Raw genomic sequence first — 27,717 nt, forward strand, 5'->3', positions numbered from 1 at the left:
CTGTGTTGACAGGAACAGGTGCTTGGTGTCTGTGCCAGGGGGCCCTCAAGGCTCTTCCCAGGGCTTGGTGGTAACCTACGCAATGCACCTCTGGAGGGGCAGGCTGCCCCTGGAGAGGCCGGCCTGAGCCTCTGCCTGGCAACCGCGGTCCTCACAGGTGCCTGCTTCTTTCCAGCAGGAACTTGGGCGCCGGGTCCTCCCTGTCTGGCCTGTGCAGGAGGCGCGAGGGGCAGGGGTGAGCTGCTGTCCCCACCTGGGACGCTCCTCTGAGGGGCAGAGACAGGGTCAGGCGTGGGGAAGGGCAACCTTTTAGAAAAGGACGGTGGTAACAGCAAACTGGCTGCCCAGGTGGGTGCGGAGGTGGTGCATCCCGCGGAGAGTCCCTGGCCTTGGCGTCCGCAGACAGCGTGCGGAGCTGCTCAGGCCTCTTCCTTTGGTCCCGTTGGATCTGGAGCTCTGGCTGGGTCGGATGTTCTCCAGGTCCGAGACGGGGAGACAGGAGAGGAACTGGACCCTTCCAGGTACCTTTAAAATGAAAAGTGACCAGAGCACAATGGGTACAGAGCTCAACAGACGGCAGAACATTCTGGAACCCTGCCTGTCTCCGTGCCATTGGGAGCCCACGTCCCAGGCAGGTGCAGGTGTCTGATCTGCGCAGCAGGTGGTCAGGATGCCACAGGAGCCTGGGCATCCCCAGGGCTCCCTGGCCTGGCTTTCAGCAAGCGCACCGTCCCCAAACGTGCCTGTGACACACTCTGGCTTCTGTCAGGTCTCTGAGGAGCCCGTCCCCCAGACCGGCGGCAGGACCCTCTTGCCAGGGCCGGGCGCACTGGTGCACAGGGGACCGGGGAGGCGCAGAACACACACTGGGGAGGTCTTTCGAGGTTTTCGTTTTGAATCTATTTGCTTCTTGTTTTCTTTTAGAGTATTTCTGAATTCAGACTGTTTGATGTAGAAATATTTGAGGTATATCAGCACAGAGGGTTTTCCAAATAATTTTAGGTCCAAGGCTCGGATTTCATCTTGTTCAGTGTTTGACCCAGTGACTTGCTGTCTGCTGGCCCCAGTCGTGGCGGCCCCGGGGAAGGGTCACAGACACGGGACGTGGAGTGCGTGAGACCTTGGAAAAGGGCCCGGGTCGCCACCTGACAGGCTGTCTTTGGGATGAGAACCTGTCTGTAGTTAGGGGTCCCATGGGGCTGTGGCCCGCGCGGAGTGAGGACGCGCACTGGTGTCGGCCCAGGCTGGCCCACGGCCTCCGGGACCCTCTCGTCATGGAGGGAGAAGCAGGCTGAGACAGTCCACCGCGACCCGGTCGGGAAACGGTTTGGAGCCAGGCCGGACCCTCCCGCTCTGCCGCCCTGCTGACGCCTGCCACCCTGCTGACGCCTGCCACCTTCCCCGCCCGCAGGTGTACATCGGGGAGCTGCCGCAGGACTTCCTGCGCATCACGCCCACGCAGCAGCAGCAGCAGATCCAGCTGGACGCGCAGGCTGCCCAACAGCTGCAGTACGGAGGGGCGGTGGGCGCCGTGGGCCGCCTCAACGTCACCGTGGTGCAGGTGGGTGTCCTGCTGGGGGCGTGGGGACGGGAAGCTTTCGGCGTTTACACCACATTTCCTACGTGGACAAACGGAACTTTTTCTGATTCCAGCTTTTCCTGAAACGTCTGATGTTGAAAAACGACATGTGTGAAAAATATTGATCACTCTAGGTTCTGACGAGAATAATTAAAATAAGGAGCAGTGACTTGGTGCGGGGCCTCCCGGCCACCACCTCCTGGAGGGGCCTGGTAACCGCAGGCCGAGTGCCAGGGCTGGCCAGGCCTTGGCGGTGCCCACCCTCCAGCTGCTCCTGGTTCTCTCTTGAGCCCGTGAACCCGCTTGCACCCTGCACGCGCTCACCCGGCCTTCCGTGGTGCGCGTCAGTGGTGGGAAAAGTCCCGTCGCCTGACTTGGGGCCTCAGCCTGTGGGTCTCCTCTTCTCTCTGAACAGAGCTGCTTCCCTCGGCTCCCAGGGCCACACGTGGTGCCCCGTTTGCCTCTCTTGCCATCTCCTGGCCCCGATGGGGTGCCGAGGGGGTCTGTCCTCCGCCTTCCACCCCGTCTTTGCCTGTGTGCCCAGGGTCGGTGGCCCTGCAGCCCCGCGGGTACGGACACGTGTGCGCTGGCTCTGGCCCAAGCGGCCACTCAGGTCTACTCCAGCATCCCAGGCGCAGGCCAGGCAGCCCTCCCTGGGCATCCAGCAGGCGCTTCAGACTCCGTTTGCCCAAATGGAGCTCTCGTGTCCGCCCCGAGGCCCTGCTCAGCGGTGGCAGCTCCACCTTCTGGAAACTGAGGCCCTCGAGGGGCTCGAGGATGCCACAGCCCAGGCGGGCGCTTGTGTTCCCTCCTGACGGTTGGCGCCTCCTGTTGCTGATGTTGGCTTCATTTCAGGCAAAGCTGGCCAAGAACTACGGCATGACCCGCATGGACCCCTATTGCCGACTGCGCCTGGGCTACGCGGTGTACGAGACGCCCACTGCCCACAACGGCGCCAAGAACCCTCGCTGGAACAAGGTCATCCACTGCACTGTGCCGCCGGGCGTGGACTCCTTCTATCTGGAGATCTTCGATGAGGTGAGAGGGACGCCCGCTGCCACAGAGGCCACCCGTGGGGTCTGAACGCGTCCCTGTGGTTCCTTTGGGCCCCGGCTAGCTGTTAGGTGGCCCCACATCTGGCATTTTAGTGGGCGCGAGACAGGGTCCTGCTTTCCCACAAGGAGTTTGGAAAGGGTAGCACTCAGCTCCTGTTGCAGCCTTGCGTTTGGGATACCACCAGTGACACACACAGGGCCCTCTGGGGACAGAGTGTGGACCTGTGTCCTGCCAGCAGCACCGCCAGGTGGCCAGCTGCTCACCAGAGCCTGAGTTCCTAGTGAATGCGGCTGTGCTGCTGGGTGGGAATGTTCTGGGTGGCACGAGTCTCAGTGGCCACTGGTAGCGTCCCCCAAGTGTCCTGAGCCGCATCGGTGGTCGTGCGCTGCAGTGTTCCGAGGGGTTCTGAGGGAGAGCCAGAAGCACAGATGGACGCAGCGAGGCTCTTGCGCAGCTCGTCTGCACCTCGTGCCTGGGGCACCGCGCGAGAGCTGGAGGGGGCTTGGGGCAGCCGGGCCAGCGGGTGGCACGGCCTCCGCCCCTGCCCTGCCTTTCCCGCCCCTCCCCCTCTGTCCTCAAGGATCAGGAGTGTGTGGGAAGCGCAGGGATGGGTGCGGGTGGCCGGGCAGTTCCTCCTGCTTTCCGTCTTGTGCCCACCCTGCTTTGGGGCTGGCGGAGGGGGCAGCTGGACGATCAGGGTTGGGCCCCAGGGTGGAGGAGGAGCTGCGGGTGTCCCTGACCTGCAACTGGACAAGGACAGCAGCCCGGGGGCTCTCCTGTCTCTGTCCTCAGGGTTGGCCCTGCCCGTCATGGTGGTCGGAGGGAAGGGAAGCCCCTGGCCGTTCACTAGCGCCATTGATGCCCTCACTGGCTGGGCCCTGGAGGTGTCACGGGGGTCTCGTTAATGGGGAGCTTGTGGGGGGGCGTTCTGCATACGAGCGGGAGACCGAGGGGGTCCTTGATGGCAGGGTAGCAGGAGGGCAGAGCTCCTGCTTTGGAGATGGGCTGTGGGGAGGGGACGCAGCAGACACCTCCCTCTGTTGTCCCCACAGCGCGCCTTCTCCATGGATGACCGTATCGCCTGGACCCACGTCACCATCCCCGACTCCCTGAAGCAGGAGGGCGCAGTGGAGGACAAGTGGTACTGCCTGAGCGGGAGGCAGGGCGATGACAAGGAGGGCATGATCAACCTCGTCATGTCGTACTCGGTGAGGCCGCAGGGCTGGGCCTCCGGGGACAGAGCCGTGGCCTCGGGCAGGTGGCTGGGACTCTGGTCGTGTCCCCGAGACAGCCGCCCTTTGAGGTGGTCCCCACTGTGGGTAGCTGTGTCCTTGGCCTCCCCAGTCCTGCCCTCGGGGTGGAGCTGTGTCGCCCTCTGGGGCCGTCCTGTGCCTGCTGTTCTGGGCTCTGCGGCCAGGTGGGCTCCTCCCCACAGGGCAGCTCCTGGCCGCAAAGTGGCCCCGCGTCTCCTCGGGGACACGTGGGAGCTGCTGCCCTCAGGCCTATAAATCGAAGGCCTGGCCGTGCCGGGCGGGGGGCAGCTCCCACGAGTCTGTCCTTGGACCCCTGCAGCTCCCGGGGGTTCGGGGAGCAGGTTAGGGGATCTGGGACCCAGGCTGCTACCATGTCCTTAGTATCACCCAGGAGATTTTAAAAAATTGATGTTATTTTAGCTTTTTACTGTAAGAAAGTCAGGCTGCTGCCTCCCACGCCCTTTGCAATGGGGCAGGGTCTCGCGCTGCGCCGGGCTGGAGTGTGGCCGCGTGATCGCAGCGATGCTGGAATGTTTTAAAACACGTCCCCGATCGAGTGCAGCCCCTCAAGAATGTTGCTGTGCACCTGTAACAGGCGCTTTTACGTGAACACAGAACGGTCGTGGTAGGAAGGAGCTTGCTCCCGGTCGGCATTTGTGAACGACGCGAGTGCCGACGTGTCTCTCACCTCACAGGCCCTGAGGTCTGCGCACAGGCTGCTCCTCACACCGCGTGCGCTCGGTCACGTTGCGGTGGCCGTGGGCCCCTGGCTCTGGTGGCACCTTCTAGCCCAGGTCACCCAGCCCCAGAGCTCCCAGCCGGGGGCACGTGGGCGTGGGGACGAGCGGCCGGGCGTCTGTGCAGGTGCTCTGCGCTCCCAGCCCCGTGTCCGGCTCACGGCTGGGATGGCGATGACGCGACTGGGTGACGAGGCTTTGACGTGTGGCGTGTTCTTCCGTGTGTTTCAGTTGCTGCCGGCCGCCATGGTGATGCCGCCCCAGCCAGTGGTGCTGATGCCGACCGTGTACCAGCAGGGCGTTGGCTACGTGCCCATCGCAGGTGCGTCCCCCGCCCCGCGGCAGGAGCAGGCTTGGGAGGAGGCGAGGGGACTCAGAGCCCCGGCGTGGGCGTCCGGTGTAGCTTGGAGCCACGTAGACACGCTGACGTGTCAGCAGATCTTTCTGAAAGCAGGGGAGGCCAGTGTGACATTCCAACGTTTAATGCATATGCAGAAAAGAGTTTGTGTGTTCTCTAAATGGGCGGCATGCACAAGGTGAGTTGAGCTTTTCGGAGCCGTAGAAGTGTGATTTCTAAGCGGCGATTGTGGAGCATGAGCCGCTGCACTGGAAGAGCCTGCTCCTGTCGGGCAGAGCAGACTGCTGCTCACGTGGCCCTGCATGTGCAGCTGCCTGTCTGAGCTGCAGTCTGCAGCACAACCCAGTGGGAGGTGGCTCTCTATGCCGCTGCGTTCTCAGACCCCCATGTCGGCTCCGGGCTAACCCCCACTGTGGCTGCGGCAGCAGCAGGTACTCCCCTGGCCCCACCACCAACGGCCATAACAGCCATGGCGGTGGGCCCTGTGTTGACCCGCAGGCCCCTGGGAGAAGAGACACTTGGTGAGCCTGTGGTCATCTGGGTCTCTGCCTGAGGCAGTCTCTGCCTGGGTCCCGGGAGCTGGGGCGGTGGGGCAGGAACAAGCGCAGCAGGTGGTCCCTCGGTGCCGAGGCGGTGAAGGCCAGAGGCCAGGGCCGTGGAGTGGCTGAGGCACAGCAGGGTGTTGGGGTGTGTGGGGTGGTGGGGCCCCGGCTGCTCGAGCTCTGGGGTGACTGTGGGGTTGGGGCAGGACGGATCAGCCAGGCAGTGTGGGTGCTGGAGTCTGGCCCACCCAGAGTGGGCCTCGTCAACACCCCCATCACGCCAGCGTCCAGCGGGGATGCAGAAGAGCCACCTCTGGGTCAGAACCTCGCCCTAGATCCACCGTGATGGGCCTGAAACCCAGCCCAGATGGGAGGGAGGAGACGGGGCTTGGTGAACTCTGTGCTGTCCGCCGCTCTCAGGACGTCCTGCCTGTGACGGCGCGGTCTGAGGACGAGCAGCCTCTACTCTTCAGGGGGAAGCGCACACTCGCGCACATCTGCGGTTACGCGGCAGCCTCAGTGGGGTCTGGAGTCTGTTGGCAGCCAGCGCCCGGCAGAGAGCAGTGCGTGGACCCACAGTGGGGAAGGACCGGTTGATAGAACGTGACTCGGGGTGACCCAGAAATGTGAAAGCAGCTGTGACATGTTCAGGGAGTGAGAGGAGGCGTCTGACCACAGGCAAAGAAAGCGTTTCCGCCGCAGCAGAGCAATGGAAACTGCTGAAAGGACCAAGGGACGTCCCTGAGCTGGGACGCACAGTGACCGCAGCTGCACCCTGTCCCCAGAGCTGCCCTGCGGTGCTGGGGTCCTTCCCGCAGAGGGGCCCTCGGAGGTCAGCCTCAGCACCGTCATCCTGGGACGCCAGCAGTGCCCTTCTGCCGTGCGCATTCCGTGGCGTCTGTGTGAGGTTTTGTGTCTGGTGACCTTGCGCTGGAGGCCTGAGGTAGCCGCGGCGAGCACCAGGGGGCGATAGTGTCCCGGAGCTGCTGCAGCACAGACGGGGCTCGAGGCAGCAGACCGCACCGGGGTCCAGGCGGAGCTGTCGGCCGGGCTGCACCCGCAGGGCCAGGGGAGGTTCTGCCTCGTCTTGCATGGGCTCCAGCTCCGCCCGCCGACATGGCCGCCTGCGTCCTGCACCTGCACCCCGGAGTGTGGCTCCTCCTAGGAGGACGCGGTCCGCTGACGGGGGCCGCCCTGCTCCGTCACGGCCGCGGCGCACCCTGGTTCCGTCTGCAGAGACCACATTTCCAAATAAGGTCTCACGTGTGCGCGCTGGGTTAGGACGTGGGCATCTTGTCGGGGACACGGCTCCGTGCACAGCGGGCACCTACACCAGGTGGAAACTCAGCTTTCAGATAAGAGAGAAAATGGGTTGACCTGTTTTATCTTTTTCTGCTCGCTCTCCTTCACTCTCCGTAAGTGCCCGTTTGTTTTAGGAACAGCTGGACGAGACTTTGAAATACCCGTTTGATGTACGCTTTTCAGTTTTCAAACAGTCTCATAGAAAAGTTGCAAAGGAGATAAAAATTTTGTTCTGGGACCTTTAGGGGATTGTTGCCCACCGGACGCCCCCTGCGCCCCATACTGTAGTACGCGCCTCCGCGAGCCAGGACACCCCTGCCTGGGACGGCCGTCCAGATCCGCATGACGTTGGTGCAGTGTCACCGTCCACTGCGCAGACCTGTCTGGGCGATGTTGGGGCGGCAGCATCCAGGTCCCTGTTGTCCTCGGCGGCCGTGTCCCCTCGGCCTGGAGCAGGTCCCGCCTCGCTCTGGGGGAGCACTCGGGCCAGGGCTCTGGCAGGGCCCCCGCCGTCCGCCCCACAGCAGGCCCCGTCTCGCTTCTCTGCGGGGAAGCTCTGCTTTTCTCATACCTCGCAGCCGATCCGTGTTTTGTGCGGGAGACACTTCAAGACCCCACGGATATCTTCTTCCTATCAGACCCCCCTGGCAGTGCGGACTCTCGGTTTCCTGTTTTATTCCACAGGTTGTCACCTGTTCTGGCATTGTTTTGTCACTGACATTACCCAAGATTCGGCCAGAGGGAGCCCCTCTGGCACCACGGGAGCCCTGGGCTCACCTGTGGTCTCCGGCCTCAACCCTGGAGCTAGCTGTTTCTTCCAGCAAACAGGGTCCCGCTAGTGGAGAATCGCTTAATTGTCTGAGGAGTATTCGTTCTGAGTGCCGATGAAGCACCCGCTTCACTGGAAGTCGGTGGCCTGATTTCCCTTTGACGTGATTCCTGGGTGTTTGCAGCGGCAGCACTGCCCTTCCAGAAGCACGCCGCAGACGCACCCGGGGAGGGTTGTGGTCTGCAGAGACCACGTGGAGACCGGCCCCTGTGGTTGGCCTGCGGCAGGGAAGTCGCAGGTTGGATGAGAGCGGTGGACTTAAACCAGGGTTTTCTTCTCTCAAAATGCACGCTTCCTGAAGCATTTTTGTTCCTCACCTGCCTTCTCGACAATACAGAGCTTTAACTTTTCCTAAATCAATCCACGTTTTGTTTCAAGCTGTTCAGCCTGAGCTCGCGCTCCCTCCTCTGCCCCGCTGCTCCCAGCCGGCTCCACGACGCGGTGGGGCGTGTGGGGCGCGTGCGTGAGGAGTGGCCGCGGCTTGCTTGGGAACAGGCTGTTTGGTGAGTGCTGTGATGTCATCCTGCAGGAGGAGAGTGGAAGGGGGGGCCCGGCTCCCGTCTGGCTGTGTCTGCTCACCTGCTGCCTGCCGGGCACGGCTGGGGTGGCGCAGGGGCTCAGGGCTCACTGCGCGTGCTTGGTGGTCGCAGTCTTCGAGCCCGCTCCTGGCGTGTGCACCAGTGTTCCGGCTTGAGGGCCCGGCTGCTGCCTTCGCAGGGCACACGCTGAAGGCTGAGGGCCACGAGCTGGCGCTGCTCTCAGGAGAACTGTCCCCTTTGCTAAGTTAAGCACCAGAGTCACCCCGCCCGGGGTGACTCGGAAAGTGCGTGCTCTGACGAGCATCAGGGCGTCTCCCTGGTTTTTCCCTCTGCTTTTCCCAGAAGTGGAGAAAGATGAAGCGTGACCACAACGATGAAATGAGGTCAGGACAGAAAATACCAGTGGTTGTCAAAGCCGGTATGCCGTTAACTATGGCCTGGAGATGGAGAATAAGTTAGGACTGCTTAAAATAAAGGATTATTTTGATGACTGAAATAATTAGATTTTAACAGACTTCAGATAATTAGTCGACAGGCATCATAAAGTTATAGCAGGTTTTTAACCCTGATTTATACGAACGTCTGAGCACGAAGCGTCTGGACGAGCGTGTGGCCCCGTGAGGCTGCCGCTCTGTGCTGGGACCTGCAGAGCGAAAGGGAGAAGCTGGTTGGGCGAAGGCCAGGTGCCGCTGGTTTCCCGAGTGTCGTCCGAGGGGCTGGCTGTCCCTGGGGAGAGGGACGCCTAGGTTGCAGCCACCGCTGGGCCAGGGTTGCTTTGGTCGCCCCACCCCAGCCGTCCTGGAGGAGGCTGCGAGCCTCGAGGGAAGCAGCGCTGTGCTCGTCTGTCCCACGGAACAGCCACGTGTCCCGCCTGTGTGCCTGCGCCTGTCGGGTGAGGGGAGGGAGCAGTGAGTCTGCCCTGGGGGGCCTCGGCAGCCCCCCTCCTGGGCATCGGGGACGTTTCTGAGGCTGAGCTGGCATCTGCGTGTCAGCGCTCAAAACAGCACGAGGTGGTGAAAGGCGCCACGACGGAAGGGCTGGCCACGTGCCGTCCACCCTGGGGGAAGAGTCACCCCTGTCCAGTTCTCGTAACCCTTTGAGTCGCCGCTCTGCTTCCCGTCCGCAGTGTGAGGGAGCTGAGGGAAGGCGTGGGCTCCCATGGCGTGCGGCCTGGCCCCGCTGGGGACGCCGGTGTGCCTGTGCTCGCTGGTGTGCGGTTGCCGCCGTGGCCGAGCATCAGTGTCCCCGTCTGTTCCCTCGGGGCTGTCCCTCCTGTCCCTCGGCCAGGGTCTCCGCGTGTGCGGCCCCTGTACTTCTGCGGAGCTCAGCAGACGGCAGCGCCGATGCCCTCAGCAGGCGAAAAGCAAAGCTGAGCTCATGGACGTGCTGCCCTCGCGGTGCCAGGACGGAGGACTCTGCAGAGCACGTCTGCGTGGGCACCCTCCATGTGCACAGCCGGCGCTCAAGCCACCTTTGCATTCTCGGTAAAGCTGGCCACATGCCCACAGGCGTGTCTTCCCTCACATGGGCTTGCAGCAAACACAGGAGTTTGAGAGCGAGTGGCCTCTGCTGTTTAAAACACGTAAATGGCTCAATTTAAATGAGAATTGGGTTTTCGTCAACTTCCCAAACTTATTTAGAATTCTCTCCTTTGCTGTTGCGTGTTTACTAATCCACCAATTCGAAAGTCTTAAAACATAAGAATTACATAGTTTCTTCTCTTCCGTGCACTGTCGCGTAAGAAGCTGTAAGACGCCGCCGCGCTGTGACACGCCTCTCAGCTGGACGCGACCTGCCGCCTGCGCCCCAGGCTTCGTCCCCTTGACGCAGGGGGAGCTGTGGACACCCTGGCCGTCTGTCCCATGCCGTCTGTGGCCTGCGTGGCGGCCGGTCCCATGCTGACTCGGGTGCTGGGCCTGTTTTAGGTACGGTGTCTTTAAGAATGGGCTCCCCGTGAATGGCAAGTTGCGCACGTTGGTTTCCTGGGTGACGTTCTGTCTGAGCGCCGCGAGCCTGAGTGTGGTGGCGTGTGCCCACCACAGGCCCCCACGGCACGAGCGTGCCAGCTCTGTGGGCTGCCCCAGGAAGCGAAGTGGCTCCTCTGTGTGCGACACGCCTGCCCTGTGAGTGCGTGTGCCGGGCGGGGCCCCTCGCCAGGGCCACCACGGGGCGGTTGGAGCTCTGCTCTGCCTGAGTCCCCGGGGACTTTGGGGTCCACCAAGGGCCCAGAGCTGCCTGTCCTGTGTTCCCGAAAGTGTCCGCAGCCAGCCCCAGCGCGCTACACTCACAGCTCCCGGGGGACACGTCCGCACTCAGGTCCGGGGGTGGGTTGGACGTGGGTCGGGAGCGCCGGGTCCCCTCGGCTGCTGCTGTCCAGCTCTGGGGGGATACACGGCTCCTCAGCAGGCGGCTTGCTCAGTCTGGCCCTTGCCTCGCATGGTGGTTGTCAGCATTGATTTCCGCAAACCCCATCCCTCCTCCTTAGGCAGGTGGACGCTGCAGAGGGTCGCCCTGGGGTCGCAGGTCGGCAGCGGTGGGCTGGAGTCGGTTCTCTCGGTGCCACGGCGGTGGCGGGAGCGGCACCACCAGGCACAGGGACATCCCAAGCTCCTGTCCCCGTGCCGCTGGGGCCTGCCTGTGTGTGTGGCCACCACGTCCGTCCTATGAGGCGCCAAGGGTCACTGCAGGACAGGCCGCTGCCGCACCTGCACCCGCGAGGTGGGACAGCCTGTCTCAGGGTGGGGGGGACGGCGCACACGTGTCAGGTGTGAAGGACAGTGCTTGGCCGGGAAGGGTTCGGGGACGGTGCCCCGTCCTGCCGGGCTGCGTGGTCTGAGCAGGACGTGCTGGGCTTGGGCGTGAGCCCCGGTCCCCGGTCCCCGGTCGTGCTCCTGCAGCCACATTCCAGCCACTTCAGCCCCTTTTAGGTCCGTGTTGCCGATTTTGATTTAGGCCAGTATTAAAGATAGAGTTCTGCTGCCTTTGCAATCTTTTAAATTTAGAAAGGAAAGGAAAATCATATCCTAAAATTATTACTCTAACTCTCCTGCGGGCCTGCTCGGGAAGAGTGTGCTTTTGAAGGTGAAAGAACGAGCGACTTGTCAGTCTCCTGTGACTTTTCAGCGGCGTCAAGGCAGGACTCTGACGCGCGAGTCCTTCGGCCTGGCCGCCACCTCCTGCGCTCAGGCCTGTCCCAGGAGAGAGAGACTCGCCCTCGATGCCCCTGTGCCTTCCCGGCGCCTCTGTCCTGGTCTGCCCTCCGCGACTGACGCCGAGGCGGGGAGCCCACACACCACCGCGCACCACCCGCCTGCCTTGAGTTTTCGTGAGCATCTTCCTGGGTGGTTTTTTTGACGTGTGTGTCGTATTCATCGTAGGCGTCGGCGCGCAGCTTCACTGAGGGGTTCGGTGCCTGCTGTGGTCTGTCTTTCCCGCCAGTGACAGTTAAGTGACGCGTTGCCAGGCTGCGGTTCGTGTTCTGGAGCGTCTGCTGAAGGAAGAGCAGGTGTTTGCGGGAGCGAGCACAGCGCGGCTCCTTCTCAGGCGGAGAGCGGCTTTGGTCAGTGACATCTGGTGCCAGCCCACGGGCCAGCCCAGGTCCAGACAGCTGGTCACCTGGGTTTACCCCGGCCCAACCCAGTGATGGCATCATAAAAAAACAGGCGCGAGGGAGAGTTGAGAGTAAGGTGCGTTTTCGTGTGCAGAGTGTGTCGTTGAGGGAGACGTCCCCTCCCACCCCGTTCTCCCCGCGCATGCGTGCCTGGGGTGGGTTTCCAGGTCCCCAGTTTCACGGTGTCTTGCAGGTTCGGTGTTTCGGGAGAGCTGAGGTGGCGTCTCCCGTGAGGCTGCGAGTAGCAGGCGTTGCCTTTTCCTTTGTGCTGCACTGTTGTGAGACTCCCACGTTTTTACCAGACTCCGTCTTTTGCTTCCAGGAATGCCTGCCGTCTGCAGCCCCGGCATGGTGCCCGTGGCGGTGCCCCCGCCAGCCGTGAGCGCCCAGCCGCGCTGCAGCGAGGAGGACCTGAAAGCCATCCAGGACATGTTCCCCAACATGGACAGGGAAGTGATCCGTTCCGTGCTGGAAGCCCAGAGGGGGAACAGGGACGCCGCCATCAACTCGCTGCTGCAGATGGGCGAAGAGTCCTAGACTTGCCGCCGCCTTGCTGCCACCGGCGCTTTGGACTTGCCAACCCAGGGGTTCCCCAGGCAACACTGTCCCCTCCAGATTCCTGTGAAAAAGTCCCCGTAGCCCCTCGGACCCTGTGTCACCTGTCCACCCCTGCTCTGGGACGCATGTGGGTTCGGTCCCGGTAGCCGCGCTTGCCCTGGGCCCCGGAGGGTGGGCTTCTCCCCTCCTGCTCTGGTGTTGGGAGGCAGAGCAGGGACGGTGTGCTTGGCACAGACTCGCTGTCCTGCTGCCTGGGGACAGGGTCTCCCTTCTCACGCTGTTCTGGACAATGTTCTTGTTGTAGAAAGCGGCAGCCCCGCCAGGGTGCAGAGATTGCCGAGCCCCCTTCTGATCCCATAAACGGCATTTAGTTATTTGACTTGTTGAGATAGACATGTTAATTTAAGGCACACACATCCATCCGCGCTGATTCGGGAGTCATTTTTAGAGCGGCCAAGCTGAAACTCAGGTCCTTCCCCCGATGCTCTGTTTACCTGGGCCCCTCCCGTCTGTGTCTGGTGCAGGCGAGCTGAGCACGGGCAGCCTCCTGCCAGCACCCGGCAGGACCCGCCTCTCCCTGGCTTGCCTTGCCCGTCTGCCAGTCCCGTGAATGCAGGACGCGTCCAGACCAGACGGCACCGGAGGCCGGGATGTGCTCACCCGCCCCTCTGCCCTGCCGTGTTCCTGCTGGCCCCAGGGTGTCCTCCCAAGGGGACGTCGCAAGAGTCTCTTGTGGCAGAGCTGAGGTTAGAGTGGAAGGTCACAGACGCAGCCTGCTGCATGTTTGCTGAAGGGATCTGGGTTCGGCCGCCAACGGCCGTGCAGGCGACCGGCATTGCGGATTCGGTCTGGGAGAGGAATGGAAATCCGGTGAATGTGAGCACTCTGAGACCTTCCGGGGGCTGGAGGTGCCCTGCACCTGACCACCTGTCACCATGCGTAGCATCTTGGGTTGCAGGACAGAGTGGGTGGCACCTAGTCGTGAAGATCAGAAATTTGAGAAATTTCTCAAAAGTGATGAATGCACTTTAAACAATACTCATACCGTTGAGAGCGCGTGCACTGTTGCTTGTCTGCGATGTCTGGTTTGCGCTGAACCGCAGTTGCTGGTGTTTCTCTCCAGTGTCTGCTCCAGCCGTGGGCGCCAGCCCCGCTGCTCGGACGTGCAGGCAGACGCTGACCCTCTGGGCTCTGCGAAGGGTGTAGAATGAGGAAGTTGGCACTCGAGGGTCAGTCTTTCCCCCCCAAATTATAGGTTAAGTTTTAGTGTCAGCTAGAAAATACTGCTTTGTGCCCCCTGGTGGGGGTGCTATTTGTCAAATACGTTGTTGATAAATATGTATTTTTGTAATCCTGAAGACGGGCGTGGTGGTTTTGGGGGTTTGGTGGCACCAGGTGCTGTTCTTCAGTTGTGGGGCCACCAGGGTCCTGATCTCGTGTGAGGAAGGACGACCGCATCGGGTCAGCAGACTTGGGCCCCTCGCCTTGAGGAAGCCGATGGCAGGAGTCATCCGTCGCAGCCTCGGGCTTGTGCCTGTGTGGCGGGCTGCTTCTCAGGTGGGGCTGAAGGTGTTGGGCAGGACTGTGACTTTCTAGATCATTTGTTTAGTGACATTGACAGGCCTGACACGGTGGAACTCGAGCCGGCGCTGGGGGCATTGGCGCCCGGGTTCCCAGGCGTGGCCGCCACACCAGTTTCTGCCTTAATGTTGCTGGGAGGCCTCCAGACTGCCTCGCCTGCGTGTGCGTCTCTTGGAGAGGACGCTCCGTGTTTCTGCCGCCTGCCCCAGGAGCAGCATGGGGGACCCCTGGGAGGGAGCACCCCGGGGGCTGGCGCTGGTTCCAGGGAGAGCGATGGTTTCAAGGTGACCCACGCTTACTGCCATCTTTTGTTTTTCTTTTTGATGAACATTTTATTTTTTTAACAGAGCAAAGAAAGATTACGTTTATAAGGCCTTTGGTTAGATGAGATTCCTCTTTCCTTCACGTTATGCCGTTCTCCTGTTCCGAGGTTGATTACCTGAAGCAGCTTGTTCAGAACAGCGGGAAAGGACGTTCCTCCGCAGCGCCTGTGCAGACCCTCCCGAGTGACAGCACCGTCCTGCCTCCGCCCCGCCAGCGTCTGCACACTGGGGAGAGGCTCGCTCCCCAGCTCGAAAGCGGAGGCCACGGCTGGTTTGGGGCCTGAGCTTAAGCTTAGACAGGCCCCAGGTGTCCGGGGGCTGCTCCCGCTCCCGGGTTTGCAGATGCAGGTGGTCAGTGGAAGCTGCATGGCTGGGCCGTCCCCACGCCTCGGGCAGGGCCGCTGGCAAGGCCTGGCTGTGTTTTCTTCCGCTTGGCCGAGGCTGGTTGGTGGGAGTCAGAGCCCAGAGCACACCCGTGGTCTGAGGGAGCCCCGGCGAGTCCCACCTGGGCTGCGTTGGTGACTCGAGGGCAGGGGGGGTGGGTTCCTCCCCCGGCCTCGAACGGCACCCGCAGGCGCCACCTCTCCCCCGACAGACACCGCGGGTATCGGCTGTACTGCGCTCCTCACAGGCGTTGGCGGGAACGATCCTCACAACTTAGTGTTTCTGCTTATTTTGTTGGGGTCCAGATGTCCAGATTCTTTCCTTGATTGTAAAATATATTTTTACTTTTTAGGTTTCTAACTTAATAAATGATCCATATAAAAATAGAGAAATAAAGTCCTTTAAGGGGAAGTTCACCGTGTGTGTTCCTGAGTGTTTTGACTTGGCTGCCGTGCGCAGGGCTGACGGACCGGTCAGGCCGTGGTCCCGTGGTGACAGGCCCGGCAGAGCGCTGTGGAGGGGGGAGGTGAGATCGAGCGGGCAGAGTCAGAGCACTAACCTGGAACATTTACACCAAGCGTGCGGACTGCCTGTTTTCCAGCTTAGACTGTGGAAGGACCCAGGCCCCGCGGGTCTGGGCGTGTCGGGCGGCTCCTCGGCGCCCAGCCCTCTGTGGTTGCTGCCGTGTTTGAAGTTTCCTGTTTCCAGGCGGCTTGCACCTGGGGGTGAGCGAGAGCACGGGCCCCCCACGTTCCTCGTTCCATGAGGGCCCGGCGGGAGCTGTGACGCCCCCCTGGTGACAGGCTCCCGCGTGGGGACACGTCGGCCCTCGAGCCCCTGTTCACACCCCAGGCCCAGACGTGGTGTCGGTGGACGCGGGATGTTTTCTCTGTAGCCTTTAAGTCATGCGTTGCTGCAACGAACACTAGCGCAAGAGCCGCCATGGAGCCCGCTCGCTGCCTCTACCTCGCGCTGCCCTCCCTGCCCAGCACCGGGTGTGGCTGAGCCGTGTCTGCTCCCGCCACGTCCTGAGTGGTGGTTCTGCCCATGCATCCGCTGCACAGTGACCTTCCGCCATGAGCTCTGTGAGTCTGGATATTTTTTGCCCCAAACAGCTGATAAAAGTCGAACTTGCTGGCACTGGACACAGAGCCAAGGAACGAGGGACACTTCTAGAAAACTGTGACAAAATACCGGAAATGCTGGAAGAACACGGACACTCATCTCTGAGAGCAGACCCGAGCTCATGGGAAAGTGAGGGAGGTCCCCAGGGTGGGGTGGGGTTGGGAGTGGACGTGGCAGATGTCTGCGGATGGGGCCGAGGGTCTGTGCTCTGCACTGCCGTCCCCAGGACGTGGCTCAGCGCCGGCCCACGAGAGGCTCCGCCAGGGTTTGCTGGGTGAGCGGAGAGAGTTGGAGTCACAGGTGTCCGTCTGCTGCTGGCAGACGTGGAGCCCTGCGCTGCCGTGTGTCCGGTCGCTGTGGAGCCCGTCTCTGTCACCTGCCGAGGTCTGCGCAGGCGCCTTCTCCGGTGTGTCGGGGTAAATGTCTGCAGACCCTGTCCTGGCGGGGGTCCTGTCTCCAGGGAGCCCACCCCTCCCTCAGCGGACGGTTCTGGTCTGAGATCTGCCTCGGGTCTGGCAGGGGTTGGGGCAGCCTCGATCTCTCCTCTCCGTTCTTGCTCAGTGCGCGTCCTTGTCAGCTGCCCCAGGCATCACCTAGATGCCTGCCCACCAGGGCCCCAGCTGCCACTCTGACCTGGCTCCCGTGGGGGCCTCTGTGTGTCCCGACCCCGAGATGCTGCATCTCCCATCTCTCGTCTGGCCTTACAGAGCACAGCTGTGCCGAGACGTAAGACACAGGTGCCCTGTGGAGCGCGGCCAGCCCTTAGGGCCCTCCCCACCATCCCCGAGGCGAGTCCCGGGGTCTCCACGTGCTGGGGACCACTGTGTTCCCAGCTTCTGAGAGCCGGCCTTGCGGCAGGTGAGGCGCACTTACTTGCCCATGTCAGTGACCCGCCGCGTGCCCAGCCTGCGTCTGCCCCCCCGCCCTGCCAGGGCCAGAGCTCAGAGCCCCTCCCGGTCACGCCCACGAGAAGCCCCTGCTGGGTCAGCCCTGCTGAGCCTCGGCCGGTACCGGCCCCTCGAGGAGTCCCAGCCGGGCAGGGGCTGCGCTCCAGCAACAGCCAGCAGCGGCTACGGGGTGGGCCGTTCCGGTCAGGGCGTCAGAGTGTCCCCGGGTCTCTGGAGGACACTCCCGCCGCCACCTCAGCCTGGCCTCGGCACGCCGCCTGCTCCGGCCTGCGCGCTGGGTTGGGTCCTGGGCCCTGTCGCCGTCTGTCCTCTGGCTGTGGGTGGCGGGTCTTTGACCCCGCCAAGGAGGCCCCTGGCTTCCTCACCAGGCCGTCAGCGGGGCCTGCAGGCCGTGGCGCTGGTTTTCCTCTCCCATGCCCCAGCGGTCGGCAGCTCCCATCCCTGCTGGGCGCAGCGTGCGTCCCCACCTGCCCCACCCCCGTGTCCCGCCCCAGCTCACCGCAGGGATGGCCTAGGAGTAGCCAGACAGCCAGGACCCCCTCACTGCGGCCCGGCGGCCTGCGTCTGTTGCGTGGACCACGCCTGTGCCAGCGTTCTGGGGTCACGGCCCCAGAAGCAGACCCTGCTGCTGAGTCGTGTGGGGGGGCGCTCCGGGAGAGGCTGGCGGGAGTGAGGGATGCTTGTCTGCTCGGGACCTGCGCCGTCCGCCCCCTTGAGCGTACCCTGCTGTTTGTGGTGGTTTTCTGTCCACGCTGAGGTTTCCATAGGGAAACAGCTGGCTTCGCTTCCCTCCCAGCGCGCGCTATTCCTGGCGCCCCGGGCAGGGGACAGTGGCCCAGGGCAGGCTGGGGTCACGCGAGGGGAGGAGGTGTGAGGGCCCCGAGGGCGGGACACCAGGCAGCAGAGGCGGCAGCCTCAGCTGCCCCCCAGGGCTTGCCACCCACGTGGCCACCAGGGCCGCTCAGGCCACGGAGGGGACACGGCAAAGGCGAGGACGCGCCCACCCACAGATCCTGGGGTGGCGTGAACACGGGATGCACGGAGGGGCCAGGCTGAGCCCCCACCTGGATTCAGCCACACCACACGGAGTCATCAGGGACACTGCCACAAGCCCTGGGTGAGAGGGGACAGGACAGCACTTCCCGGGGACGCACTGCGATGGAGGCGGGAGGGCCACGGCTGGAAGGCAGCCGCTGTGTTCCACAACACGCCGGTCGGCCCTGCCCTCGGTGCTTGCGAGTCATCAGCTCTGGCCTTTCTCCTGGCTTTGGGCCCGGCCTGGGTCCAGCCTGCCCTCCGGGGGCCTGGCAGGGGCAGTGGGTCCCTCCCGCAGGGCTGAGGAGGCCCCCGCGGTGCAGTCCGACCCTGACTTTGTGCCGCTTCCAGACACCGGTTCTGCGTGAGTGCAGAGTGCGAAGGCGCAGGCAGAACTGCAGAGCCGTCGGGAAACGACGCGGGAGACAAGATTCCTGATCCGCGGCAGGGAAGGGTTTTCTCAAACCAGACCGGAAGCGCTAGCTATGGAGGGCTGCCCGTGCAACCCGGACCGCTGCGTGGCCCGTGGACTTCAAGAGGTGCGTTTCTCACGTGGACACGATATGCACGGCGCCGGCTTCCCCGCTCACCGTGGCCGCTGCAGGTCCCTTTCCTCCTGGAAGTCAAGCTCCTCAACGAGTGGCTCGCACAGGTCCGGGCAGGAGCAGCCCCCGGGTGTGGACAGTGCCCTTGTCACTCTGGAGCGTCAGCTTGGCAGGGTGTGGGCCTGTGTCCGGAGCCCTGCCCCTGGGCTGCGCCTCGGTCCCCGTGCCCGGCTGCCCCTCTTCCTCCGTCCGCCTTATCTTTCCGGCAGCTTCACGACGTTCTCGCTCCCTCGACGCTCCCGTCTCCTGGGTTTCTTCTCTCGCAACGTCTCGCACCTGCTGGAGCGTCAGTCACGAGCTGGCCCCGCGGTTCTGAGGACACCGCCTGCTGCCACGCTCTTCCTTCCGTTGGCGCTTTGGGAAAATGCTGAGGTTTCTGGATCTGTCTGCGCGTCCTCAAATCCTAAACGCTTCCTGTGACGCCTGCTGACCGGGGGGCACGGCCCCGTCGCCCGCTGCCTTCCCTGAGCTGCTGCTCGCGTTGCCCCGGTGGGCTTCCTCCGCCGCTGGCACTTCCCAAACACCTCCCGCTCGGGGAATACGTCCGCTTGACAGGCTCACTTGCTTGTTTTTAGTTGCTGCTGTTCTGGTTTCTTCCATCCTTGTCCCGGTTTTGTTTCTGTGGGGGAGACGTGCCCACTTCCCTCTGGAAACCAGAGATCCGTTCTAAAAAACATTTAAAGTTGAAGTAATATTGTTTTGTTTTTATTCTTTGTGTTTATATTTATAGTTGCCTTCTCTGGGGACTCGAGTCACACTGCCTGGGCTTCAGCCCAGCTTTGCCCCTTGCTAAAGCGACTCTTTTGCTCTCTTTGTGCCTTGGTTTCCCTATCTGTCAAGTGGGAGAGATAATAGCGCACATTGCACGGAAGCCCCGCGTGTGTGGTGATGGGTCCGAGGAGACATCATCGGCTCGCGTGTGGATGGGGGAGTGGCCTGGCCACGGCCACGCAGGGTCAGCTCACAGGAGATGACCTCCAGTGGCAATTGCCCTGCCCTGCTGCCCGCTGTGGCATGCCTGCGACCTCGCCAGCGCCCAGCATCGCTGGCCCGGCCCTGGGGTGGCCTCCCCTGCCAGACCTCAGCGAGGCGGGTGGGCATGGCTGGAGCACTGGCAGTGGCCAGAGAGAGCCCAGGCCCTCCTCGCCGGGCCAGCCAGGGCGCAGGGGAGGTCAGGGCACCGAGCCCCCACCAGAGGCATCCTGGGCCAGTGTGGGTATCGCCTTTGCCCGCCAGGGTGCAGTCCCCCCTGCCCACCTGCCCATCTTCCTGGCAGTCGGCCCAAAGCCAGGGCCAGTGGCGCCTGCCCCTGCTGCTCTCGGGCCTTCTCTGCTCTGGACAGAGCAGCGGCAAGGAAGGGCAGAGACCCCTCCCTCAGGGCGGAGGCAGGAAAGGCCAGATACAAGCTCATCTGTGACAAGCGCCCCAAAGAAAACGCACCAGGGAACATGTGACAGGACGGGGTGCACAGGTCGCCCCTCAGGGCCCCAGGGCCAGCCGCAGCTCCCTCCCGTGCGCGCTGCCCCCGCTGGCTGTCTCCGGGCTGCCCCCGGGCTGCCCACGTGGCCCACCGGCTCCTCAGTCCTCCTGCACAGCCCCTGTGTCCACGGGACGGCTGGGGCGACCTCTGGGTCTTGGGCTGAGCCCTGGTCTCTGGCCGGTGCACCCCTAGCCCAAGACTGACCCTGGGTGCCCCAGGGGCCTGCGGACACTGAGCGCTCCTCGCCCCACGCCGTCCCTCCCAGTGGCTCTCCGGCCCATTCGGTGCCTGCTGGGCCCAACGCCATCCCTGGGGTGTCGTGCGGCTTGTGGGGCCCACAGAGGGGCGGGAGAGCTGAGACACAGCGGGCAGGAAAGGACGTCAGGACAAGAAACGTGCACAATGCTCAAAGTTTATTAGCAAAACTGGGGCTGGGTGAACAGAGGGGTGTTTGGGGCGCTGAGCCCTCTCTGACCCAGCCACCATGACCTCAGCCCCGGGACCCCTGCAGCAGGCATGGGCAGGTGGCCACCTGGCCTTGCACAGCTCCCTGGTGGTGGCTGGCCTTGCCTGGACGGGCCCATCTGCTCTCTGGCTGCCGGAGGGGCCAGCTGGGCCTCAGTGTGCCACGGGAACCCTGCAGCGGGGCTGGGCAGGGCAGGGCCCAAGGGCAGGGCAGGTGGCCAGGACAGGCCACAGGGTCTGTGAGGGCAGGGCCCGTGCAGGGGTCTCCTCAGGCGGGTCCCCACCGACCGCCAACCTGGGGTGCCCGTTCCCTCGACGGGGCAGCAGAAGGTGAGCAGAGGTGGAGGGAGCCACGGTGGGGTTGGCTCCGTGGACTAGGCCGCCTAAGGTTTTCCTGGTCAGTTATGCATGTCCTGGCGCCAGGTGGAGGGGGCTTGGGGGCCCCTAGAGTGGGAGGACAGGGGCATCTGTGGACACCATGGGCAAGGGGACACAGGACGGCTCACAGCCACACTCGTCCACGTGGGTGTAGGTGTGCAGGATGGCCGTGCCGTCAGGACACCGCATGGACACGGTCTCCGCGTGGACCCGTCTCTCCTGGCAGCAGGCGCACTGGTGCTCCATGGCCTGGGCCTCCACCGAGTACCTGCACACGCGGGGCTGCCCTCAGGACCGGCCACCGTGGCCCTGGTCTGGGGCAGTCGCTCCAGCTGTCCACAAGTGGCCTACGGTTGCTCTTGGAGCAAGCAGGGCTTTCCCTTCCTGGGATGGGGCAGTTCTCTGGGCCTCAGGGTCACGTCGAGCCCTGCTCTGTCTTCCGTGGCCTGCTGTGGCTCTTCCCTGAGCCAGCTCCTCTCTCTTGCTGACCTCTGGAGACCCTCCCCTGGGACCTCGAGCCAGGCCTCACCCTTCCTCCTGCCTCACCGGCCAAGGGCTGCAAGCCTCCTTGCCACTCCTGCTCACAGCTGGCCACAGCCCAGGGCTGTGGGGGGTCCACGGAAGGCTCTGATTCTGCCCGCCGCCCCCCAGGCAGGCACTGCCCCCTCGGGCCCCTGGACACGAGTCCACAGCCAAGGAGCTCTGTGGGGGGGGGCAGCGGGGTGCTGCCCTCCCTCCTGTAGCAGGTGTGGTCCTCCTGGCCCAGCGCAGGGTGCGGACAGGCCCGGTGGGCGCTGTGTGGCTGGGGTGGCCACCCACCGTGGGCACGCACTTGGGGGAGGGCCAGGAGCCCACTCACTTGGACACTCCGGGGCAGGAGCCCTCGCAGAAGGTGACGTTGACGGCCCCCTCGGTCGCACAGTCCCCGTTCCACAGGACAGTGGTGTTGACGTGGACTTGACAGGAGTCTGGGGGGAGGAAAGGCCGTGCAGAGCACACCAGAGCTGCCCTCCGAGCACCCGGCCCCCCACGCGGGACCTGCCCTGCCATTACCCCCGGACTGAGCGTGGGGTCTGGGGGCTGCGGCCCCTGGGCTCCCAGTGGGAGAAGGCTCGCAGGAATCCCGGGGGCTGGGGACCGGATGGCACTGGCAGGTTGGCACGGGAAGGTGGCCTCCACTTACCCACTTCCTCACAGGAGTAGCAGCAGCCCGTTCTCCTCAGGGTCCCCTGCAGGGCCAAGGACAGGGGGCGGGGCCTCAGGTGGGGCCTCAGGTGGGGTGGGGCCTCCCTGGGCGGGGCCTTCTGAGGTGGGGCGGGGCCTCCCTGGGCGGGGCCTTCTGAGGTGGGGCAGGGCCTCCCTGGGCAGGGCTTTCTGAGGTGGAGCGGGGCTTCACAGGTAGGTGGGGTCTCCCAGGTAGGCGGGGCCTCCTGGCACACACCCTGCAGCTGAACATGTCCGGGCAGGGCGAGGGCCGTGGGATCAGCATGTGTTGCCCATTCTCAACTTCACAGTAGTACTCGGTGCAGTTGTCCACCCGGCTGTTGACCCAGGTTCCGTTGGGCTGAAGTGCAAGGCAGAGGGTGGAGGCAGGGTGGGGATTACCTTGTGTGCTGAGCCGGCTGGGGGGAGGGTCTCCAAGGAAGGGGCTGAGACGCCCCCACACGCCCTCCTGTTACCTGGACAGGCTGGCCGTGGGGCGTGAGGCAGGCATACTGCTCGCACTTCCCGCAGCACTGCCCAGCCACGCTCACGTACACGAAGCCCTGCGGGATAGGAGGGTGGTTGGCCCATGCAGCCTGGCCTGCCCCCCAGCACACCCCAGGGGCCCTGAGCCGTGTCCCTGCCCAGTCGTCCCTGCCCAGCCTCATCCTTGTTTCCAGCATCTCCTCTTGGCCTCCCCGCCTTCCTGGACCCTGGCCCCGGCTGTTGCCTCGGCTTTGCACTCCTTCCCTCTAGGGGAAGCAAGACCCCAGCCCAGGCTGAGTAGAGAACTCCCCAGAACCCAGCCCCAGGGTGAGCTCACCTGGGGGCAGGTGGTGTTGCAGGCAGCCTCCTCACATTGCACTGTTGGGTCCTGGGGGTCCGCGGAGAGGCAGGTGCAGGTGAGGCAGGGAACGACCCCTGGGAAGATGGCGCCGACCTGCAGTGGGTGGGAGGGTGGCACAGAGGGCATGGGGGACACCAGGGCCGGGACCCCTCCCTACGGCAGGTGGGGCCCAAGGGCCAGTTTGCTTCCTCCCTCTGGGCAGAGGCAGGACCCGGGCAGGTGTGTTCTGCCCACACTCTTGCAGGACGGCCCTGAAGCTGACCTCTCAGAGGCAGCAGGTGTGGGGCCCACGGCCCTTGGAGTAAGGTGCCCCCAGAGCCCCTCTGCCGACCTGCACTGCTGGCAGGAACATCGAGGTGAGGATGGGGGCTCAGAGGGATGTGGGCGTCCCTCACAGACGTTCGGGCCCCGTCCCCGGGCACCGTGCCCTTACCCCGTAGACGGTGCCATTGTAGGTGCACAGCTTGGGTCCTAAGAGGAAAGAGGGCTGAGCTCAGGTGGGGCCGGGAGGAAAGGCCGGTGCCTACCCTGCCCCGCCCTGCCCTGCCAGCCCCGCCCTGCCCTGCCAGCCCCACTCACGGCAGAGGAAGGTGGGGCAGCACTTGCCCTCCTCCTGGGTGCGGGTGAGCACCTGCCCAGGCCCACAGGTGGGCGGGCTCTGGGGTGGGCAGGTGGTGGCGTTGCAGACTGTGGGACAGGCAGGTGTCATCAGGGTCCGTCCTGCTCCCCCACCTCCTCCCTCCTGCTACACGGTTCTGGTTCCCGCGTAGACAGCGCCTCCCAGGTTGCAGCCAAACAGGTATTTTTCCCCTGAGGGCTGCCCACGCCATGGCCCTTCCTGCCTCCCTCCCAGCCCCCTCTGTCGCCTCCTGCTGCTCCCCAGGCCCTGGGCTGTACCTGGGCAGGCCAGAGGTCACAGCTTCCTCTCCAGGTGGAAAAGTGGGGCAGCCAGAGCTGCGGTGACCCGGCTGTCAGCCGCGGTCAAGCCGGGACACCCCTCTGGGTCCCTCCCTCCCCCGGTGCTGCCCAGCGGGGTCTTACCGCACAGCGTCTCGGGGCAGCAGGGTTTGTCGGCCCGAGGCCTGGTCACAGCAACCCAGCCCTCCTCGTCACACTTCGGGGGCTGGGCCTGGGGCTCACACCGCTGGGGCTCGCACTGCACCGACACCGAGCCCTCGTCGCACACGCAGTCCTGGCACTGGCTGACCCACCGCTCTCCGGGCTGGAACACACCAAGTCAGGGTCGCCAGGGGCTCAGGACGTGGTCAGCCCTCGGCATGCTGGGACCCGCCAGGCTGCCGTCTCTGGAGCAGCGCAGAATGACAGGCAGGAAGCCCACGCCTGCCACGGGGCACGTCCACATTGAGCTCCTGGGTGCCCCACACCTGCCATGCCCCAGCTGCCAGCAGAGCTGACCTCCAGATGGGGGCGCTCCCTGCCTGCCTCACGAGGGGAGGGGCGGGGCTGGAGGGGCAGAGCCACTCACTAGTTTGGGAAGCCCGGCTGGTCCCACGCAGGCTGGAAGGAAAAGAACAAAGGTCACTGAGGGTGCTGGGTCCAGGCGGCGGACAGAGGCCACGGGCCGCCATGGCGTGCGCTCAGCTGGCTACTGCTGCCCCCAGGCCCAGGCCTGTCTCCCCAGGGAGGAAGCCCCAGAGGGCTGGGCGGTGTGGCTGGGGTTTGGGTCAGGGTGCCACGAGCCCAGCCACATCAGAGGCAGACAGTGGGCGGGGGAGGGACCGTGACAGATGTACCCGAAGATGAGCCACTGCCCATGGGGCTTCTAGAGGCCATCGGGCTCCACGGGGCTCAAGGCCATACCATGACCGTCTTGTGCCACAGATGGGCAAAGCTCAGCCAGGGCCGGTGTGGGCACCCCAACTGGGCAGGCAGTGTGGACCCTGCTGGGGCCTTCCAAGCCCAGGCCCTCCTCCCCAGCCTATGACATGTCCCGGCGCAGGGTGGACGGAGCTTACCGCACGTGTGCACACAGATGTCTTTGAGCGAGTCGAAGAGGATCTGACCCTCGGGGCAGAAGCAGCCCTCTGCCAGCCCCCCGCTCAGGGGGCTCTGGTTCCTGCACAGCAAGAAGGGCAGTCCTGGGACCCCGTGATGTGGGAGACCCCCTCCCACCGTTGTCCGTGTGAACCCCGTGACAGGCAGGGGACCGATGGACAGACTGGGGGGTCGGGGTCCAGGGTCAGGGTGGGGGATGGGTGCCCCACTGGAGTGTCTGTAGGGCGTGCAGGATGACGGGGTGTTTCCAGGGAGCCCTGGGGTCAGGGGGTATCTGGAGATCTGGGGCACAGAGACTGGACGTCCTCTGTTCTCCTGCAACCTCCATGCCCCTGCTTACCTGGAGTTGCAGGACGCAGGCTGTACAGGGCCGCAGGGCTTGTACACCTGGGCAGGTGGGCAGGTGAGGTCTGTGGGCACAAAGATGGGTTAGACAGGCCAGGGAGGCTGGAGCCCCGGGGCCGCCCCCAACTCACCGCACAGCCCGCCAGTGGCGTTGCGCCAGTCGCTGCACACGCCGTGGGTGCGGCAGAGTGCCGCATAGGCCTCCAGGCTCTGGCAGGGCACCCTGGGGTGGCTGGTGTGGCAGCCGTCGCTGATACAGGAGTTGAAGAATGGGCCAGGCGGGACGAGGCCGTGGCATTCGGCAAAGACCCTGTGGACGGGTGGTCAGGGCCAGGAGCACCGCACCCCAGCCAGCCAGTCCTGGGCCTGGGCAGGGTGCCCCAGGGTCTGCCGCCCCCCCAGGAAGTACTCACTGGCTTAGCAGGAGCTCGCAGAGGGGCTCTGAGGGGCATAGGGTCGGCGTGGGCGTGCTGGGTGCTTGGGGCGTGGGGCTGGCGGTTGGGGGTGGGCCTGTTGGGGCCCAGCAGCCCTCCAGGCTGCCATCTGGGACCAGCCAGGACTTGGCCATGTCCTTGCAGGTGGGGGCTGTGGTGCCATCTGGCTGGCGGCAGTCGTCCTTCTGGTTGTTGGTACAGGTGCCTGGCGAGGGCGGGCACAACCGGGCTGGGCTCTGAGCAGCCTCCCGTGGTCCCCACTGCTCCCCCACCCTTTCCTTGTGGTCACTCGGGACTGAGGCCTGGGGAGGCCCTGCAGGCCGGGCTGCGCCACTCACCACACTGGCCCTCCGTGTTGTTGCTGAAGTGGCTGTAGGACAGGCGGACCTGGAAGCTGTGCCCGTCAAAGGTGATGCTCACGCCGATGGCAGGAATGTCGATGCCCATGGTGCTAGCGCCTGTCAGGGACACGCTCACGCCATGCTTGGTGAAGCCCCTGCTTACTCGCATGTGGTCGAACAGGATCTGGGGGCACCCGGACCCCGTGACCAGGGGCAGGGCCAGGCACCCCTCACCCCAAAGCTGGGCCTTCCCTCGGGCCTGGGGTCTGCAGCCAGCTGTGTTTGGGCCCGTGGGGTGTGCTCTGCTCCTTGGGGGCTGCCGTGGGCAGAGCGGGGACTGAGTGTCTGGCTGTGGCCCCGGTGCCTCCTATCTGCAGTCGCCCTTCCCTGCCTGTGAGGTCAGGACCAGGCCGTGGCCTGGGCCTGGGCACGGGGAGGGCCGCCTGCCAGCCTGACTCACCAGGCTCTCCTCCTTCCCATGGACAGTGGTGGTGGTGAGGACGATCTCCATGTGCTCGTAGTAGATGCTGAGGGCGCGTGGGCAGCTGGCGGCAGAGACGGAGGCAGAGGCCGCACAGTAGTGGCTGTACAAGAGGATGCTGAGGTTCCCGTGGCGTGGGTGGATCTCTCTCACGAGGACGTAGGTGCAGTTGTCCAGGAAGGAGTAGGAGGTGCCGTCGAAGGTCAAGTAGTGGGAGCCACCCCACCCACTGCAGGAGCCTGGGGATGTGGACACATGGGATGCTGGAGGGCCCTGCAGCCCGGCCCGAGCCCTCCACTTCCATGGTCACCCAGCGTCACCACTGTGACTGTCACCACAGGGGAGCCACCCAAGCCTCTTCGGTAAAAGGGGTACCATGCATCGAATGGTGCACCAACATCCATGTCCACCCCAGAACCTTTGACTGTGCCCTTATTGGGAAAAAGGGTCTCTGCAGATGGGGTTAAGTGAAGGATCCAGAAACGAGATCATCCCAGACTACCCTGGTGGGCCCCAAATCCCATGACAAGGGTCCTCATGAGTGACCGAAGAGACACAGACACACGGGGAGAAGCCATGTGGGGCCAGAGGCCAAGGTTGGTGTGGTATGGCCACAAGCCAGGGACCGTCTGCAGTCCCCAGACTGGGAGAGGTGGGGGGGTCCTCCCAGAGCTCTGCAGGGATCGCCGCCCTGCCCGCTCCGCCGCCAGGCTCGGGCTCCAGGGCTGAGGGAATCCGTGTCTGCTGTCTGAAGCCGCCCAGTCTGTGGCCGTCTGTGGTGGCAGCCCCAGGACAGGGACATGGCAGGGCAATAAGAGCCCCACCTCCTCTTGGCAGTGCGCCCTGCTCAGTAACAGGGGCCATCGTTAGGACCCCAGGAAACAGCACTTCTGAGCTTCCTGCGACCATCTGCACGTCCCCTGGCCTAAGAACCCCCGGCTGGTTCTCTTCACACCGCAGCCTGGCGCAGACGCACTCAGCAGGCTGGCCTCAGGCTCCCCTCCAGCCAGAGCGCTCGCAGCAGCCTGCACGTCAGCAGAACCCACGTGGGCCCCCAGGCCCCCACGGCTGGCCTGTCTACTGAAGTGACAAGCTACAGGTCTCCCAAACACCCAGCCACACCCCACTCTGCCAGCCTGGCTAACACTATGTGTGTTCCGCGTGGGGAGTCACATCCGGCGTGTGCTCACACTCGCACTCGTAGTGGAAGTCACAGGGCCGGCTCTGGTTCCACACTTTGAGAGGCTGCTGGCCGTTTACACAGGTGATGTTGGCTACCGGCTTGGGTGGGAGCAGGACGACGTGGTTGTCACCCTCGCATCTGGCCACGGTGCAGTTCTCCAGGGTCCAGGACTCATTCACCTGGGCAGGGAACACACCCGGTGCTCGTTTGGGCCGACTTC

The 27,717-nt window shown here is 64.2% G+C and overlaps 2 protein-coding genes across 2 annotated transcripts in view; one reads left to right on the forward strand and one right to left on the reverse strand.

Moving 5' to 3' along the window:
• TOLLIP (toll interacting protein) overlaps positions 1–15,065 on the forward strand; it is a 25,006-nt gene extending 9,941 nt beyond the window's left edge. Inside the window, exons 2-6 of the mRNA XM_012652007.1 lie at positions 1,412–1,561; positions 2,435–2,617; positions 3,688–3,843; positions 4,857–4,947; positions 12,128–15,065. Of these exons, the coding sequence (XP_012507461.1) occupies positions 1,412–1,561; positions 2,435–2,617; positions 3,688–3,843; positions 4,857–4,947; positions 12,128–12,342 (795 nt within the window). The 3' untranslated portion in view covers positions 12,343–15,065. The remainder of the gene's footprint in view (positions 1–1,411; positions 1,562–2,434; positions 2,618–3,687; positions 3,844–4,856; positions 4,948–12,127) is intronic.
• A 5,170-nt stretch (positions 15,066–20,235) lies between these two features.
• The window catches only part of LOC105816498 (mucin-5B-like), a 64,945-nt gene continuing 57,463 nt past the window's right edge, over positions 20,236–27,717 (reverse strand). The window contains exons 44-60 of the mRNA XM_012651929.1: positions 27,505–27,699; positions 26,294–26,553; positions 25,831–26,017; positions 25,472–25,697; positions 25,190–25,368; positions 25,054–25,123; positions 24,674–24,774; positions 24,184–24,215; positions 23,739–23,919; positions 23,277–23,384; positions 23,131–23,168; positions 22,674–22,790; positions 22,327–22,413; positions 22,089–22,211; positions 21,831–21,876; positions 21,507–21,615; positions 20,236–20,915 (exon numbers count right to left, since the gene is read on the reverse strand). Coding sequence (XP_012507383.1) covers positions 20,714–20,915; positions 21,507–21,615; positions 21,831–21,876; positions 22,089–22,211; positions 22,327–22,413; positions 22,674–22,790; positions 23,131–23,168; positions 23,277–23,384; positions 23,739–23,919; positions 24,184–24,215; positions 24,674–24,774; positions 25,054–25,123; positions 25,190–25,368; positions 25,472–25,697; positions 25,831–26,017; positions 26,294–26,553; positions 27,505–27,699 — 2,261 coding nt within the window. The 3' untranslated portion in view covers positions 20,236–20,713. The remainder of the gene's footprint in view (positions 20,916–21,506; positions 21,616–21,830; positions 21,877–22,088; positions 22,212–22,326; positions 22,414–22,673; positions 22,791–23,130; positions 23,169–23,276; positions 23,385–23,738; positions 23,920–24,183; positions 24,216–24,673; positions 24,775–25,053; positions 25,124–25,189; positions 25,369–25,471; positions 25,698–25,830; positions 26,018–26,293; positions 26,554–27,504; positions 27,700–27,717) is intronic.

The sequence above is a fragment of the Propithecus coquereli genome, unplaced genomic scaffold, assembly GCF_000956105.1.
Source record: "Propithecus coquereli isolate 6110/MARCELLA unplaced genomic scaffold, Pcoq_1.0 Scaffold377, whole genome shotgun sequence".
NCBI classification, from domain to species: Eukaryota; Metazoa; Chordata; class Mammalia; order Primates; family Indriidae; genus Propithecus; species Propithecus coquereli.